General features: G+C 39.0%; 1 protein-coding gene across 2 annotated transcripts in view; it reads right to left on the reverse strand.

Annotated features, from left to right (window-relative positions):
* The window catches only part of PIK3C2A (phosphatidylinositol-4-phosphate 3-kinase catalytic subunit type 2 alpha), a 114,631-nt gene that overhangs the window by 49,100 nt on the left and 46,635 nt on the right, over positions 1-18,896 (reverse strand). For both annotated transcript variants that reach the window (XM_008067326.2, XM_021717222.1), the window contains 6 exons: positions 17,095-17,198; positions 9,804-9,961; positions 6,220-6,340; positions 5,371-5,482; positions 2,717-2,796; positions 2,522-2,585 (listed from right to left, as the gene is read on the reverse strand). In XM_008067326.2, coding sequence (XP_008065517.1) covers positions 2,522-2,585; positions 2,717-2,796; positions 5,371-5,482; positions 6,220-6,340; positions 9,804-9,961; positions 17,095-17,198 — 639 coding nt within the window. The remainder of the gene's footprint in view (positions 1-2,521; positions 2,586-2,716; positions 2,797-5,370; positions 5,483-6,219; positions 6,341-9,803; positions 9,962-17,094; positions 17,199-18,896) is intronic.

An 18,896-nucleotide genomic window follows, 5' to 3' on the forward strand; every position in this document is an offset into this window, starting at 1 on the left:
CCGGAATTACAGGCATGCGCTACCATGCCCGGCTGATTTTTTGATTTATTGTAGAGGTGAGGTCTCGCTGCCCAGGGGGGGTCTCGAACCCCGCGGGCTCAGGCAATCCACTCACCTCAGCCTCCCAAAGGTGTGGGATTACAGGCTGAGCCACCGAGCCTGGTTTTTTTTTTTTTTTTTTAACTCCGAGTCTCACTCTGTCACCCAGGATGGAATGCAGTGGCATGATCACAGCTACCACAGCCTCCACCTGGTTGGGCTCAGGTGCTTCTTCTGCCTTAGCCTTCTAAGTAGCTAGAACTACAGGTGCCCACCGCCACCACACGCGACTAATTTTTTTGGTTTATTGTGGAGATGAGATCTCACCAAGTTGCCCAGGCTGGTCTTGAACCTCTGATCTCAGGCAATCCTCTTGCCTCCGCCCCCCAAAGTGCTGAGATTACAGGCATGAGTCACTGTGCCAGACTCATCCAGTCTTATGGCTATAAAACACCATTTATATTCTGATAATTCCCAAATATATTATCTCTAGCCTGAACACCTGCACAAAATTCCAGATTTATATCAACTGCCTACTCAGCACCTCTTCTGGATGAATACTGGCTATCTCAAACATAATGTTCAAAAGTGAGTTCCTGATCTTTCCCCTCAATCTGCTCTTCTCACAGTTTTCCACATCTCATTAAAAGGCAACTCCAAACTTTGCTCAGTTGCTCAGGCAGAAAATCTTGGGAATTACCCTAAACTCTTCTCTCTCCTCATGTTCCACATTCAATCTATGCATAAATCTTCCTAGCACAAGCTTCAAAACATATCACAACATCCAACCCCTTCTCACCACTTCTACTGCAATCGTCCTAGCCCAAGCCATCATCATCTCCCATGGCTAGCAAGCCATCTTCATAACTGACATGTTTCCACTTTTGCCTCCCTCCCTCTATTGCAGCTATAAAAGTTCAGCAAACCCGGTATATCCCAGACACACTCCTTCCTCACGCCTTTGAATGTACTGTTCTGTCTTCCTGGAACACTCAACTCCCAGATAACCAGACAGCTTCTCCCTCTCCCTCCTCCTCCTCCAGTGCTTTGCTCAATCCATCTTCTCACTGCCTTAACTGAAATTACATTATCCGATTCCTATACTTTTCTCTATACCACTTACCAAAATATATAACGTATATTTTGCTAGTTTACTGTCTGCCTCTTCCAACTAGAATGTAAAATCTCTGAAGGCAGGGATTATAGTTTCTTTTGTTCCCTGTCATATTCTCAACTGCCTCACAATGAGGAAATATTTTGTGAATAATGATATGCTGATAAGAATGTACTTGCAGCTAGAAAGTCATCCTACAATCATATACTTTCCTTTTCACTCACTTCTCATCACCTACCAAAATCTTATCAATTGCATCCCCTAAATACTGTTACTCTTCCTCCTCTTTACCTTTGCCATGCTCATTATCTTTTACCTGACTACTCTAAGAAGCCTTCCTAAGTGGTCTCCCTGAAACCAATCCCAGTCTTAAATCTAATTTCCAAAGTACAGCTTGAGTGATTTCAGAGCACAGGACTAAACACGTCACTCACCCAACCCCACTCCCCACCCTTGGCTAAAAACACCTTACGTGGCTACTGTAGGGGTCAGCCAACTTTTTCTGCACAAAGCCACACAGTGAATAGTTTAGGCTTTGGAGGATATTCAATATCTGTTCCAACTACTTAACTCCAGTGTTGGAACACAAATATAAATGATAACAGACAGATGTAAACAAATGGTGTGGCTGTGGTAAAAAAAAAAATTTATTTACAAAAACAGAAAGTCAACTGGATATGGTCCCCCTGACCTAGAAGATGAAGTAAAATCCCTTAGCATGGATTGTAAGGTGGTAACTTCTGTCTAGCTATCTTCAATATCACATCCCAAACTTCATTTCCACTTTGTGCTCTATTACAGAACTGCTTGTACTTCCACTTAAGTACCACACCTGTGTGCTTCTGTTAACATGCCCTTCCCAATTTCCTTCTGGCTAACTCATACTGCTTAAGACTTGGCTCAGGCAACATCCTTTCTGGGAGGCTTTCCTTGAACCCTCAAATTAGGTAAGGAGTCCTACTCTAATCTCCCAAAGAACTCCATGGCATACTTCTGTATTACATTTACTATACAATGCTGAAATTTTGTTTAAATCCCCTACCACTAGTTTTTAAGTTCCTGATAGGCGAGGACTAGGTTATTCATATTCATAACTCCAGCATTTAGCATATATTAAGCATCTAATAAATGCTTTTTGAATTGAACTGAAGGGAGTTCTTAGTAATAAAGCTAAAGTGAGAGTTAACATGTTGATTTAAGAATCATTGAGGATTTTTGTTAAAAAGTAGGTTAGAAAATAAGACATCAATCATCAACATCAATAATATAGTTTTGGAAGTCCTAAAATAGTTAATCCAATGCCAACACTAGCATTTAAGAGTGAACAGAAACAAGAATCATTATGCCAAAATGTGAATTCAGACTTACTTCCATCTGAAGAGCGAGTTCCACTTGGTTGTGATAAGAATCTAAGAGTTCTTCAACAGGGTGTCTGGAAAAAAAGAATAGCTATTTTGGCCAAAAAATACTATATACAAAATGATTGTTTTAATCACCAAAATAAATGTATTCACATCCAAAAACAAACTCTGAAACCAGCAATTAACGCTTTAGATGCAATACCTTGTCATGACTTCTTTATAAGGTTTTTCTACTTGACATAGGTGTTTGCTTAAATCCACAGGTGTTTCATCATCTTCTGCCTAAACAAACACATACACACACACACAAAATCAAATCCACTCTCTGGTCTTTCTATTGTCAAATTACATATGGTTAAGTACATAATTAAATCTTGAAATTAGAGTGAACTAGAGTGATTTTTTTAAACTGACAATAAAATGCTATCAGAATTAAATATTATTTATAATTGAATCAGAAAAAAGTCAATATAAAAAAAATTTTTTTATGGAAAACATAGATGCTTTTATCGTTGTTTTTTTGAGTTGGAGTCTCACTCTGTTGCCCAGGCTGGAATGCAATAACATGCTCACAGTTATTGCAGCCGTGGCTTGCTGGGCTCAGGTGATCCTTCTGCCTCAGCCTTTCAAGTAGTTGGAACTATAGGCATGTGCCACCATGCCAAGCTAATTTTTTGATTTAATGAAGAGATGAGGTCTCACCAAATTGCCCAGACTGGTATTGAAACCCTGGACTCAGGTAAGCCTCTCACCTCTGCCTCCCAAAGTGCTTGGATTACAGGTGTGAGCCACAGCGCCCAGCTATACATGCTTTTTAAGTCTAGTTTCTGTTATATAAATAGCTCCTAAAGCAAAAACTACATCTGTCCTAAATATAGAGAATAGATAGCTAAAAACACTTTTAAAGAAATGTGAGGTGAAGATCAGATAGGGAAGAGATCATTTGAATTTCTGTACTATTTTTTTCTAAAGATAATCAATTTTTCTCTCACTCTCCCTAATAATCAGGGTGCTGGTCTCTTCTACCATGAGTTCATATTATGCAAATGTAGTCAAGAACATCATCCCTTAAGAAACTGAAGTTGGCCGGACACGGTGGCTCAAGACTGTAATCCCAGCATTTTGGGAGGCTGAGGTGAGAGGACTGCCTGAGCCCACAGGTTCGAGACCAGCCTGGGCAACTTGGCAAGACCTCATCTCTATAATAAGTCCAGAAAATTAGCCAGACATGATAGTGCGCGCCTGTATTTTTGGCTACTTGGAAAGTTGTGGTGGAAGGATTGCCTGAACCCAGTGGGTGACGCCGGGGCAGCCCTGAGTGTGCCACTGTACTCCAACCTGAGCAACGGAGTGAGACTCCAACTCAAAAATAAAAGGAAACTGAAGATACCAATGACACCAAAATGTAATAAATTTTGTGAAACAGTTTCCACGCAATTGAAATAAAGTCTACCTAACATAGAAGCAAAATCCAAGAAAAGAAAAGAAAAAAAGTAGAAATGACTGGTTTTTTCCATCCAAAATTCTACAAAATGAAGAATCATTATCTTTAGAGATTAAAAATTACCTTATAAATACAAAGGTTTATATAGTAATCCAAAAAGGCTAAATTATCTCACATTCTAATCTGCTTTAATCTCAAAAGAAATTACTGAACTTTTTTTTTTGAATCGGGGTCTCACTCTGTCACCCAGGCTAGAAGGCAGTGGCATGATCACTGCTCACCACAGCATCAACCTTTTGGGCTCAGACAATCCTTCTGCTTTAGCCTCCTGAGTAGCTGGAACTCCAGGTACATGCCACCATGATCGGCTAATTTTTTTATTTTATTTTACTTATTTATTTATTTATTGCGTTAGAGTCTCACTCTGTCACCCAGACTGGAGTGCAGTGGCCGCTCCCGGTCACCGCAGCCTCGACCTGCTGGGCTCCGGCGATCCTTCCGCCTCAGCCTTCCAAGTAGCCAGAATTATAGGCATGCGCTACCACGCCCGGCTGATTTTTTGATTTATTGTAGAAATGAGGTCTTGCCTACCCAGGCGGGTCTCGAACCCGTGGGCTCAGGCCATCCACTCACCTTCCCAAAGGTGTGGGATTACAGGCTGAGCCACCAAGCCCGGCTAATTTTTTGATTTATTGTAGAGATGAGGTCTCACCAAGTTGCCCAGGCGGGTCTCGAACTCGGGGGCTCAGGCAATCCCCTCACCTCAGCCTCCTAAAGCGCGAGATTACAGGCTGAGCCACTGAGCCCAGCTAAATTTTTTAATTTTTGTAGACACAAGGTTTGTGCTATGTTGCCCAGGTTGGTCTTGAACTCATGGGTTCAAGCAGTCCTCCTGTCTTGGCCACCAAAAGTGCTGGAATTACAGGCATGTGCCACCATGCCTGGCCTTAAACATATTTTTGTAAGGAGCACCCAACTGCTGTAGTACTAAACTTTTAAAACAGGAATTAGTTTTCGTTTTGTGAAAAATAACTTATTTTTCTCAGTTTGGTACAAAGGTCAATATGGATCTTTTCCCCCCAACTCACATTTAGTATTCAAAATCTTTCCTTCTTCCTTATTTCTCCTTGATAGACCCTGACATTTTCATTCTTGTGAAAAACTAATACAAATCAAATGTTTAATTTCTCTATTTTGATTTTCAAATATACCTCCACCTTTGATGAGTATGCTACCAAAACCTCTATGATTGAAAATCTACCCCCAACTACTAAAAAACTCCTGTTGAGGATAATGAGTTCATCACCCACTCAAATCACAAATCTTAGAAAATACACAATTTGAAAATTGGTGAGCCAGCAGAATTATTCAGATTCAACCAAATGCAATCCAGTTATAAAGGACACACTTACTGCTCGGGCCAGATTTTGGCACATTGCACTGAAGGTCAAGAGTTGTAGTCTAATCTCTGTGTCCCATTTTCGACAGTTTTGAATATGTTCATGACTTCCAAGGCAATGATTACTGTTAAAATATATTAATTATTCACTGTTATTCTACTCAAATTAGCAATTATAAAGGTGAAGGTAAACATAAATTGCATCTGCATCAGGAATTGAAGAGGATGGTAAAATATAGAGATAGTTTTTTAACCAAGTGTGAGCACTTAAACAGAGAGATAAGAGTGAAAGAGAAAGTGAAAGAGAAGTGAAAGTGAAAGAGAAAGAAGAGAACGGCAAAGATGAAGAAGAAAAATAAGGACAGGGCATTTCTAGTGGCTTAGGAGAATACACATCTATTCAACAACTAAACTAAATACTAGATATAATTAAGTACTTGGTTAAGAAAAAGATTCATATAGTGATTATTTCAGGCAACTAAAAAGAAATCACAGCTGACTACTGTGCAAAAAGGTAACAGTGCATGCTGCAAAAGGAAATGGAGTTTATAATAAGGGGACTATACACTTTCTACAGAAAGGAAAAAAATCAATATATTACTTATTAACCAATGACCACTATTCTTCCCATATAAGACTGTAAGTTTCTTAAGGGAATACCACCTTACTTATCTCTGAAATCCCACCGTCTTAGATAAGACATCTGAGACAATATAACTTAATACAAGTTCATTGATCCAACAAATCCAATAGGACCCAATGTATTTTTGTATTATAAACTTAACTTTCTAAATTTCTAGTTTAAACTATTACAAAGGAAATTTCCAAGGATGTTGCTCAGTAGTTCAATGAATAAACTTACTTCTGTAGCACTTCCTCTTGACCACAAACTTTCAGAACATAGCTGCCAACATCTACTTGATTCAAGTCATCATGTACCCAGCAAAGGGCTTGCATTATAATGATTTCTACAGTAGAACTCACTGTAAAAGAGGTAGTCATCATTTTTACTTTACTTATTTTCCTCTAAACATACACTTACTCAAGATCATATTACTTATAATCTAAGACAGCAGTGTACAATAGAAATATAATGCAAGCCACAAATGTACACCATATATATCATATATATAGCTAAAAATTTGCTAGTAGCCACATTATAAAAAATAAAAGTAAAGAGGTGAAACTAATTTTATTTATTTATTTAAGTTGGAGTCTCACTCTGTTGCCCAGACTGGAGTGCAGTGGCACACTCCTGGCCACCGCAGCCTCAACCTGTTGGGCTCCGGTGATCCTTTCGCCTCAGTCTTCCAAGTAGCTGAACTATAGGAGCGTGCTTCCATTCCCAGTTAATTGCTGATTTATTGTAGAGACGAGGTCTCGCCAAGTTGCCCAGGTGGGTCTCGAACCCACGGGCTCAGGCAATCCACTCACTTGCCCTGGCCTCCCAAAGTACTGGGATTATAGGCTGAGCCACTGAGCCTGTCAAAACTAATTTTAATAATATGTTTTATTTAACCTAATACAGTTGGCCCTCTATATCCATGGGCTCTGCATGTGGCTTTATTAACCATGAATCAAAAATATTTGAAAAGAAAACAAATGCATCTGCACTGCACATGTACATACCTTTTCCCATGTCGTTATTCCTTAAACAAGACAGTATACCAACTATTTACACAGCATTTACATTATGTTAAGTATTATAAGTAATCCAGAGATTAAAGTATATAGAGAGAAGCATTACACATTGTATGCCTCTAGCAAAATATGTGTACCCCATAAATATACTACACCTAATATGTACCCATAAAAATTGAAAATAAAAAAAGTATATGGGAGGATGTGCATAGGTTATATGCAAATACTATGCTTTTTATATCAGGAATTTGAACATCCTTGGATTCTGGTATTCAAGAGAGGTACTATACCCGATCCCCTATGGATGACATTTAGCAGGATCTAGTAAACAATGATTTAAAACAAAATAAGAAAAAGAGGCTGGATGCAGTAGCTCACACATGTAATTCCAGCTCTTTGGGAGGCCTAGGCGGGAAAAATCTCTTGTGGTCAGGAGTTTGAGACCTGCCCTGGGTAATACAGTCAGACCTCACCTCTACCAAAAAAAAAGAAAGTCAGGTACGGCAGTGCACACCTGTAGTCCTAGAGAAAACTGCTTGAGCCAGGAGATTAAAGCTGCAGTGAACTGTGATTGTGCCACTGCACTCCAGCTTGAACAACAGAGCAAGACCCTGTCTGAAAAAAGAAAAGAAAAAGAATCACCTTTTTTTTTTTTGGAATCAAGGACTCACTCTGTCATCCATGCCAGAGTGCAGTGGCATGACTGCAGCTCACTGTTAGGCAGTCCTTCCATCTCAGTCTTCTGAATATCTGGGACGATAGGCATGCACCACCATGCCAGGTTAATTTTTTAAAAAATTTTTGTAGAGATGAGGTCTCGCTATGCTGCCTAGGCTGGTCTCAAACTCTTGGGCTCAAGCAATCCTCCCAACTTGGCCTCCCAAAGTGCTGGGATTACAGGTGTGAGCCCTTGCACTCAGCCAAGAATCACCATTTTAAATGCTATTAAAAATATAGTAGGTAGTCAATATTGTTTAATTATCAATTTGGCAAAATCCAGAAACTAAGATTACAACACATTAAAAAACAAAGCTTTTAAAGTAACCTATTGCCATACTGAGGTTCAATTTTAAAAAGACAGTGATTATACTCTAACTACATGGAAATTAACAGCGTGGCAGAAAAGGTCTCTATCTAATAACCTCCAACTAATATAATAGCTACATTTCTGAACAGTCAAATATGTGGTGACAGTTATAACTTGAACACACAAACCACTTCAACCATATTATGGTTACATTTCCTAACAGAGATGTACACTGTAAATGTGCCCCTTTATGAATAACAAAACAATAGACATTTGAAATACTTTGAGATTAGTTAGTTTTTATGCAGTAAATCAAACTTTGATACTAATTAAAACATTTGCTATCAATTCCTAGTCATGCTTATTTCAAACAAAGTGCCTACTGGCTTTTTTGTTCAGTTTCAGAATTAATTCTTACATACTTAGATTTAAATGATTCCCCAAGTCAAAATTTAAGGTATGTTTAAAAATAATAACTTTTAGCCAGGCTCGATGGCTCAGTCTGTAATCCCAGCGCTTTGGGAGGCTGAGGTGAGTGGACTGCCTGAGCCCGCAGGTTCAAGACCCGCCTGGGCAACTTGGCAAGACCTCATTTCTACAATAAATCAAAAATACAATAAATCAAAAATAAGCCGGGCGTGGTAGCACACACCTATAGTTCCAGCTACTTGGAAGGCTGAGGCGGAAGGATCGCCAGAGCCCAGCAGGTCGAGGCTGCGGTGGCCGGGAGCAGCCACTGCACTCCAGTCTGGGTGACAGAGTGAGACTCCAACTCAAAAAAACAATAATAATAATAATAATAATAATAATAATAACTTTTCCTTTAGAAATTAAAAAAAAAGATTGCTACAGTTGTCTAACATTTTTCTGTTTCAGATTCCGATTTTTTCCAAAGGGCTTTCAAAAGTACAAAGCTAGAAAGAATGTATCCAAATATTGGACACATTCCTAGTCAAAACCATTGAAGAACAAAATAGCTTAATTCTTAGGCCAAAGCACTGTAGAAATATAGGATCTTATTTCACTGTTGGAATCTCATTAAAATAATATACATTATGAAATGCAATAGACGCTGCAAGAAGATAAAAGTTTTAAAAACTACAACAAAAAATTCCCTACAGGGGACACATCTCTAGAGAAAATATTCATGCCAAGTTCAGAAGGGAGAATGAAGCCAAAGAGAATTATCTCCTCCTTAGAAAAGCTTAGGAAGATACCTGGAATTTCCACTTAATTGACAGCTATTTATTTATTTATTAGTTGGAGTCTCACTCTGTTACCCAGACTGGAGTGCAGTGGCCGCCCCCGGCCACTGCAGCCTTAACCTGCTGGGCTCTGGTGATCCTTGCGCCTCAGCCTTCCAAGTAACTGGAACTACAGGTACGCACTACCACACCCGGCTAATTTTTGATTTATTGTAGAGATAAGATCTCACCAAGTTGCCCAGGCGGGTCACGAAGACAGCTCTTTATAAACAAGCATTCTTCTTGCCATGAAATTTTTTAAAAAATAAACAATCAGACTGTAATTAGCTTTTCTATTGAATGCTTTTAGGCCTTAGCCAAGAACCACTGATTAATAAAAGTTATTCAGCACTTTTCAGAGACGTATATAGTTATAAAGGTAACTTGATTCCCAACTAGTTCTAACCAGAAAACCATCCATATGAATTCATAACATAATAACATAATGTTAGTTTATTAAAAGAATGCTAACAATGATATTTTAAACATTACCTCCTAACAGCAAAACAAAAGCTTGGGGAAGTGCAAACTTACCATCGCATGTAAAAGTAACTGGTAGTTGAAATCCTTCAATTTCAATGGAGACCTTCACACTGGCATTTTCTCCACAGATGTTTCTTTGCACTGTGACTGGGCTTAACAAATAGCCTGGATTTGTGAAGTGATTGGTATATGGAAATTTGGTCTTCAATCTGTTCACAAGAAAGAAGAAATTAATTTTTTTAAAAAAGCTGCATTTGAGAGCTCTGAACAAAGCTCTGAACAGGTTTACCGCCACTCAATTCTGTGTGTTTGTCCAACTCTAAAGCAGTGCATGAGAACTGCAATGAATGAACCAAAGTTGAAACTCCAAATACATTTGTCTTTTAATAAAATAAATCCAAGGAAAAGAAGAGATGAACTATTGCCAGGTATCTTTGGTAACACTATCAAACATTATCCAAGCACGTACTGGCATTAAATGAGATTCTCTGCTTCAAATTCTTTTGCCACACAGTACAGTTACACAAAATAGTATGTTTTAAATGAATAGCTGACAATATAGGCAATGTAGCCTTAAAACTGTAATGGCCAGAGGGATAAAAAGTTTGCTTACAAAAAATATTTTTTTTCTAAGGATTATTTTCCTATAAATAATGTTTCTGGTTTCTAGACGATGGAAAAAACATAGACCATGGATGGGTTTTTACAGTGCTACAAGGCCTTTATTTTTCAAAAGTGATTTCTAAAATTTAAGGAACTGGACGAACTAAATGTGAAAGTATTCTTAGCAGCAACACAATTCAAAATTAAATACATGAACATGGGGTATGGCTTGTTTCCAGACAGCACTGCTATTATAAGAAGACAAAGGAAATCTGATGACTTCTTTAAACTTGGAGGCTTCCCTTTAATTGACTTTGTTCTGACGATTGGAAGATAAGTGTTGGTTCTCCGATCTGCTTTTCATAGGGCTATAAATGAAATGAATCCTGGAAGTACTGTGTATTTGCTTCTGTAGAGATTAATATAATCCAATCATAGAAGTAAAAGAAAACAGTCTGAGTTGACGGGTTCTAGAGAGGCAGCAAATGTAACAGTGAGTACACAGCCTTCTGGAGTCAGACTAACTTAGCTTGAATCCTCATTCTACTACTCGTTAGTTGTGTGACCTTAGGCAAGTTATTGAATTTCCTTGTTCCTTCAGCTTCTTCTTCTATAAACCAAGGACAATACTACTCCTTACCTCATAGGGTTGCTGTGAGATTTATCTGAATTGAGTTTATAAAGCACTTACAACAGTGCCTAACGCTAAAAGCTTCTTGTCAAATAAATGAATTAGCGAATGAATAAATCTGTTTTCTGCACTGAGATCTTAACTGACACAAAGGATTCAATATTAAAAATAAATTTTTTGGTCGGGCTCGGTGGCTCTGCCTGTAATCCCAGCACTTTGGTAGGCCGAGGCGAGTGGATTGCCTGAGCCCACAGGTTCGAGACCCTCCGGGGCAACTTGGTGAGACCTCGTCTCTACAATAAATCAAAAATTAGCCGGGCGTGGTAGTACATGCCTGTAGTTCCAGCTACTTGGAAGACTGAGGTGGAAGGATTGCCTGCACCCAGCAGGGCAAGGCTGCAGTGGCCAGGAGCGTGCCACTGCACTCCAGTCTGGGCAACAGAGTGAGACTCCGACTCAAAAATAAATAAATAAATTTTTCTTTATACATCACCTAGTTTCATATATTCCTTTGTAGCAACACAAATGGACCAAGATAGATGGCACCATCAAATCATGAAATTAATGAATGAAATAGTAGAGAATTTTATCTACATCTAAGCAAGCCTTCAATTTTCAAAGATAGAAGCAAAAATAGAAATTCCTGACGATGACTCAGAAAACAGGCATTTACTAGACAAAAAATCTGGTGATAAAAGTTACATTCAAGGCCAGGCACGGTGGCTCACGCCTAAAATCCCAGTACTTTAGGAGGTAGCAGTAAGAGGATTGCCTAAGTTCAGGGGTTTGAGACCAGCTTGGGCAACTTGGTGAGACCTCGTCTCTACAATAAAACAAAAAATTGGCCAGGCATGGTGGCATGCACCTGTATTTCCTGCTACTGCTGAGGCAGAAGGATCACCTGAGCCTAGAAGGTCAAGGTTGCGGTGGCTGTGAGCATTCCACTGCAATTCAGTCTGGGCGACAGAGTGAGGCTCCAACTCAAAAAAATAAATAAATAAAGTTATATTCAATGAATTTAGCTTTGTCGGAGGAAAAAACAAACAAAAAAACTCCCATCATTTCACTTTTTTTTTTTCTCGTGTTTGTTTTTTTGAGTTGGAGTCTCACTCTGTCACCAGACTGGAGTGCAGTGGCCGCTCCCGGTCACCGCAGCCTCTACCTGCTGGGCTCCGGCGATTCTTCCACCTCAGCCTTCCAAGTAGCTGGAATTACAGGCATGCGCTACCACGCCCGGCTGATTTTTTGATTTATTGTAGAGATGAGGTCTCGCCAAGTTTCCCAGGCGGGTCTCGAATCCGCGGGCTCAGGCAATCCACTCACCTCAGCCTCCCAAAGCGCGGGATTACAGGCTGAGCCACCGAGCCCAGCTTCTTTTTAAGTTTTAAAACAAAGTTTATTAGAAAGAGAAAAAGGGTGACATGCCAGAGCTAGCATGGGTGAAAGAAACTGCCTATTTCCCTTTTTTAAAATGAATCCCTTATTTTACATAACAATGTGAATGCTGCTGGGGACAATGGGTTACACCTGTCATCCCAGCACCTTGAGAGGCAGAGGTGAGAGGATTATCTGAGCCCAGAGGCTCCAGACCAGCCTGGGCAACTTGGTGAGACAACCCTAAAAACTTAGCCAGGCATGGCAGTGCACACCTGTAGTTCCAGCTACTAGAAAGGCTGAGGCAGAAGGATCACCTAAGCCCAGCAAGTCAAGGCTACAGTAGCCATGAGTGTGTCACTGCACACTCTGGGCAACAGAGTGAGTATTCGACTCAAAAAAAAAAAAAAAGTTTACAAAACACACACACACACACAAAATACCCAGCATATAATAGTTTCCTTATAGTTGGGGTGTTTTTTTGGCTTTTTTTTTTGTAACTAAACTTTTAAACATACAGATCAAATTAAATTATTAAATGATCCCACGCTTTGAGAGGCTGAGGTGAGTGGATTGCCTGAGCCCGCGGGTTCGAGACCTGCCTGGGCAACTTGGCGAGACCTCATCTCTATAATAAATCAAAAACTTAGCCAGGCGTGGTAGTGTGCGCTTGTAGTTCCAGCTACTTGGAAGGCTGAAGCGAAAGGATTGCCGGAGCCCAGCAGGTCGAGGCGGCACTGGCCGGGAGCGGCCCCCACACTCCAGTCTGGGTGACAGGGTGGTGAGATTCCAACTCAAAAAAAAAAAAAGTATTAAATGAATAACTGCTGTCTGAGTAAATTATCTACTTTAAATATAATAGAACGGATAAGGTACTTTTATGGATACCCTAAACCACACATTATAGCTTCATATTCTTAAGAGGCTACCTATAAATAATATATCTTTAAAACTCCAATTTCTATTTTCTCAAAAATTTCCATTTTCCTATAACCCAAAGAAAAGGCTTTGTCATCTGAATATGGTGACTCACACCTATAATTCCAGCACTTTGGGAGGCAGAGACGAGAGGATTGCCTGAGTCCCTGGTAACTTGGTGAGCCCTCATCTCTACAATAAACTTTTTTTAAAATTAACTGGGCATGGTGGTGCACACCTATAGTTCTAGCTACTTGGAAGGCTGAAGCAGAAGGATCACCTGAGCCTAGCAGATCAAGGCTGCATGCAGTGACTATGAGTGTGCCACTGTACTCCAGCCTTGGCAACAGAGTGAGACTCCAACTCGGAAAAACAAAAAAAAATTACCAAAGAGAAGCCCAAACCTTACCTGTACGACGACCACTTACATACCTAATCTTGAATTGTATCCCACATCTTTAAAATGTAAAAAAAGGCTTTGTGTGTTTAGTGGGGTGCTACAGCTCATGAAATTTATTATCTCTATGCAGAAACTAAAATTCTTTATGGTTTATTTTCCTGCCGTGTGCTCAAACTAAAATCTGCACAGATAGCCAGATCATGTAAACTCAGAAATAAAAACAGGAGGAGACAAAAAATGAGGGCTTTAAAGGGTTTTAATTGAATCAACACCACTTTAGTGTTGTTGGTACAGTCAGCACTGTTGAGAATAAAACTAACCAAATGCAGAGATGAAGTCTGAAACATATAGAAAGTCCTCGAGGAAAGATACCACTGTAGGCAATAAACATTAGATTCAAGGAATATATGAAGAAAAGGGACTAGGAAAGCTGCTCACAAAGACAGGTGTAGAGTGTGGTTTCTCATCTTTACTCAAAAAACTGCAAATGAAGCAGAAGTAAATTCTACTAGTACTTAACATTTTTTTTTTTTAAGAAATATTTACTATTTAACATTCTTTTTTTTTTTGAGTTGGAGTCTCACTCTGTCGCCCAGACTGGAGTGCAGTGGCTGCTCCCGACCACTGCAGCCTCGACCTGCTGGGCTCCGGTGATCCTTTCATCTCAGCCTTCCGAATAGCCAGAATTACAGGCATGCGCTACCACGCCCGACTGATTTTTTGATTTATTGTAGAGATGAGGTCTCGCCACCCAGGCAGATCCCGAACCCGCAGGCTCAGGCAATCCACTCACCTCAGCCTCCCAAAGGCACGGGATTACAGGCTGAGCCACCGAGCCCGACTTATTTAACCATTCTTATAAAGAACTTTCTCTGGATCTATAACTAGTATACATAGCAAGCTTTGTCAATCATTATAAACATGAAAGGAAAAAAACAAGAAATAAAAACAAAAAATGCAGTAATAATGAAAAGTAGTTTTGAATCAATTGTATTACATAACTTCAAACTGAAAGATATTATTGAGATCGCTAGTCCAACTCTTTAAATTCACAGATGAAAACCAACAATAACAACAAAAAGCGAGGCCTACAACTGGCACTGAATTCTGTTATTCAGTAATCTTAACTATAAGCAAATACCATTCTGACAGCTTGACACTAATTTCATAGCCAAATTAAAATGATTAAATAATTTTAGGAGATTTCAAGAAGTAAAGAACTAGTTATCTAATAGCATAAATACTTATTTTAAACATCCAACACAAAAATAGGCATCCTAGAAAAAAACAGAACCACTAATTTTTTCAAAGGACATCTCCTGACCCCAATCTACATGGCCACAGGGGAACAAAAGTTCCCAGGATATGACTTCAAAAACACCTCTGCTTCTTATTGCTCTGATAAATATTTGTTGCAATCATAGTCTACTAATGGAAATAAAATTACAAAAAGAACTTATTCTATCTCTAGTTCATTTGAGGTTTCATATTACGTGTGTACGTGTGTGTGTGTGTGTGTGTGTGTGTGTGTGTGTGTGTGTGTTTAAATAACCATTTTCAATTAATGGCAGAGTTTGTGTAAATAGCTCCAAGATTCAAAAAAAAGGCAGATCAGAGAGCCTAAATTCTCAGTTTGCAAAGCTTAAATATAGTAGATAACATAGCCTAAAGAAAATGTAGTAGATAACATAGCCTAAAAGAAAATATTCAGGGCTTGTCTGGGGAGAAAATGAAAAGAAACAGCTAAATACATAACAGATTATTGCTAAACCATTAAGGTAAAATATTATTTCCAAACTATTAGCCACATACACATAATAATATAATGGCAAAAAAGCAAATGTAATTCCTTATACATGCAATTTTCATGTTAAGTCACCTAAATGTCTCTTCTATTTTAAATGCCTCCTTAAAAATATAAGTCAAAAAATCCAGTGAGGGAGTAACCTTTGCCAAGAAGAAAACAGATTCTACTGATATTTGGAAGAAAAGAAATGTTGCTTAAAAGGTAACATAAAGGAAGACAGAATTTTAATAAAATATTTCCAATGGTTGAGAAAATCTGGTTAAATATTAATAAGTCCTTTAACATTAAAATAATGTATACACTCCAAAATAATCTGGAATCCCAAGTCAGACTATACTTAAAGTAGACAACACTGAGTAAAATGTTGAGTTCAAAAAAAAATCTCCCAATGGCGATCTACTTCTACTTTAGATAATAGATCTCATCCCCTTGGCCATGATGTTGTCCCACTCTTTTCTTCTATGGGATTTTTCTATCTGGCTGGCTAAAAGGACTCCTTTTCCTCTGCTAGTGAGACCACCAGAATATAGAAGTCTATGATACCAGTGGCTATTATTTCCAGTCTTAAAAGCCCCATCTGCAGCAGAAGAAAATGAAGCTAACCTGCACCGAGGAAAGACAGAGGAAGAAGTGAGGAAGGAGGAAAGGAAAGGAGAATCGAAGGGTGGAGAGATGATTTACAGTATGTGAAGTCCTGGATTGTGCTGCTATTAAACTCTGCCCTACCTCCCCTCTTTCTGTTATCTGGGTTTATGAATCAATACATAATACTTCCTGATTTAAGTTCAAGGCGGGTTTCTAGCACTCATAACAGAAGTCCTAACAATTACAGAGCTGAAAACACACTTAACCAAAGGTAAAGGAGACCTGGTTCTGTTATTGATGTTACTGACTAGCCAGGTAAACTTTCTTACGTTACTTCTCTGAGTCTCAGTTTCATTATCTATAACGAATATTAGACACATTTAAGATTGAGAGAATATTTTTTAAATGCATTTTTCTAATCTTCAGACAACGCATGTGCTCTTCTAATGATACCTGTTACGATATCACCTCTTAAATAAGTAGGACAGTATTTGAATACTAGAAGGTTTATAGCAAAATTAAGTCTCTCTGCCAGGTGCAGTGGGCTCACGCCTATAATCTCAGCACTTTGGAAGGCCGAGCTGAGAGGACTGCCTGAGCCCATGGGTTCGAGACCAGCCTGGGTAACTTGGTGAGACCTCATCTCTACAATAAATCAAAAAATGAGCCGGGCATGGTGGTACATGCCTATAGTTTCAGCTACTTGGAAGGCTGAGGCAGAAGGATGGTCTGAGCTACGGTGGCTGTGAGTATGCCACTGCACTCCAGACTGGGTGACAAAGTGAGACTCAAAAAAAATTAAGTCTCTCTGAAGCAAATATGTAAGTCATATTTTCACCAGTTCCTAGACTATCAGAATTCCTAACAGGTAGAGATATGAGATTCAACTATAGGTTGTCTGACTTTAAATCTTACACACATGAAAATAATCAAAATTTTTGAATTTTGAGATTTATTAGCACTAGGCTGGTTTTCAAGTTAACGTTTTAATGAGCATTAATTTAAAAAATTAATTAATCCTTACTTTGCAATGGATTGACAAAAAGCTGTCACTTCCTCATTCTGTATTTCAATTTCTTGTAGAAGAGAACTTCCAGCTGACAAACCACTGGTCCAATTTGGGTCTTTCTGTAATTAAAAAGTATTTTCATTTTAAAAGTAAAACATCTCCAAAATGCTACATATCAGCATAACACAAACACATTTTCATAAAAACATGTACAAAGCTATAAAGGCAAAATAAATCATATCAGTAACAAATTTTTAAACTATGGATTTCTAACTTTGTAAATGTAATGTCAGCTAAACCTTATTTGAAGTTCAAAGGTTTAACTTGCTCAAAAGTAGAAACGGGCTGTCTTGATCAGTAAGAATGGAATGCTGAAGACCTTTCCCTTCAAAACACTCCCAAAATGAACACTTCAGAAAGTGCATAGTTAATTAAAATTAAAGGATTACCCTCTGGCTTTTGTTTTGTTTTGTTTTGTTTTAGAAAGCAGGATTTATTGAGAGGATAAAAAAAGGGAGGGGAGGGGACCCGAAGGGGTTGCCCTACCTTCTGTTTTAAGAAAATAAAGAGATCAAGTTCATTTGGGATTCCTCTAATAAGCCAGGAACTCTATATATTCAACTAAGGCCCCAAATTCCAGAAAGCAGTGGGTTCTTTTTACATAAGAGAATTAGTTTTTGGAGTGAATGGGCATTTCCTAAGTTAATAAACTTATAGATATTCTGACAGTTCCTCAGAAGTTAAGTTTACACCTGGTCAAAATTTGTTTGCAACATTTAGTGAGGTCAGTTCACCACTAAAGCATAGCCAAACAGCAGAGTCCATATAGAGGTGTTCTGACACACTATGTAAAAATATTTGATTTTGTACAAATTTCAAATGTAAATTTCCTTTAAAATTAAAATTTGAACAATATCAATTCAAAAATGTATGAGAACATAGTGTATACACTTCAAGAGTTATAACAGATTTCAACAACCATGACACATAAGAAGATTGTGTGTCAGAAAATTAAACTGAAAATTTAGGACAATTTTTTGAGTTTCTTTCGTTTAAAATGTGTCAAGTCCTGTCTGCTAGAATGTGATATACCTGTTCTAAAAATAACAAAAAATAACAAGTCTCCTGGGAAAAAAAGAGTTAAGACAGAATATCAAAAATCAATGTAGCCAGGTGTGATGGTGTACACTCGTGGTTCTAGGTACTCAGGAGGCTAAGACGGGAGGATCACTTGAGCCCAGGAGTTTGAGACCAGCCTGTGCAACATAATGAAATGCCGTCTCAAAAAAAACCCCAAAAACCTTTTTTGCTAGGTGCAGTGGCTCACGTCTCTACTAACAGCCCATTGAGAGGCTGAGGCAGGAGAATCACTTGAATCCAGGAATTCAAGATCAGCCTGGGCAACGAATAGCAAGACTCTGTCTCTGTAAATAAATAAATAAAATTGGCCAGGCTCGGTGGCTCAGTCCATAATCCCAGCACTTTGGGAGGCTGAGGCGAGTGGATTGACTGAGCCCTTGGGTTCAAAACCAGCCCAGGCAACTTGGTGAGACCTCATCTCTACAATAAATCAAAAATTAGCCGGGCTGGGCTCAGTGGCTCAGCCTGTAATCCCGTGCCTTTGGGAGGCTGAGGTGAGTGGACTGCCTGAGCCTGTGGGTTCGAGACCCGCCTGAGCAACTTGGCGAGACCTCATCTCTACAATAAATCAAAAAAATCAGCCAGGCGTGGTAGCGCATGCCTGTAATTCCGGCTATTCGGAAGGCTGAGGCAGAAGAATCGCCGGAGCCCAGCAGGTTGAGGCTGCAGTGGCCGGG

The sequence above is a fragment of the Carlito syrichta genome, unplaced genomic scaffold (genome assembly GCF_000164805.1).
Source record: "Carlito syrichta isolate Samal-C Ts95f unplaced genomic scaffold, Tarsius_syrichta-2.0.1 Scaffold309476, whole genome shotgun sequence".
NCBI classification, from domain to species: Eukaryota; Metazoa; Chordata; class Mammalia; order Primates; family Tarsiidae; genus Carlito; species Carlito syrichta.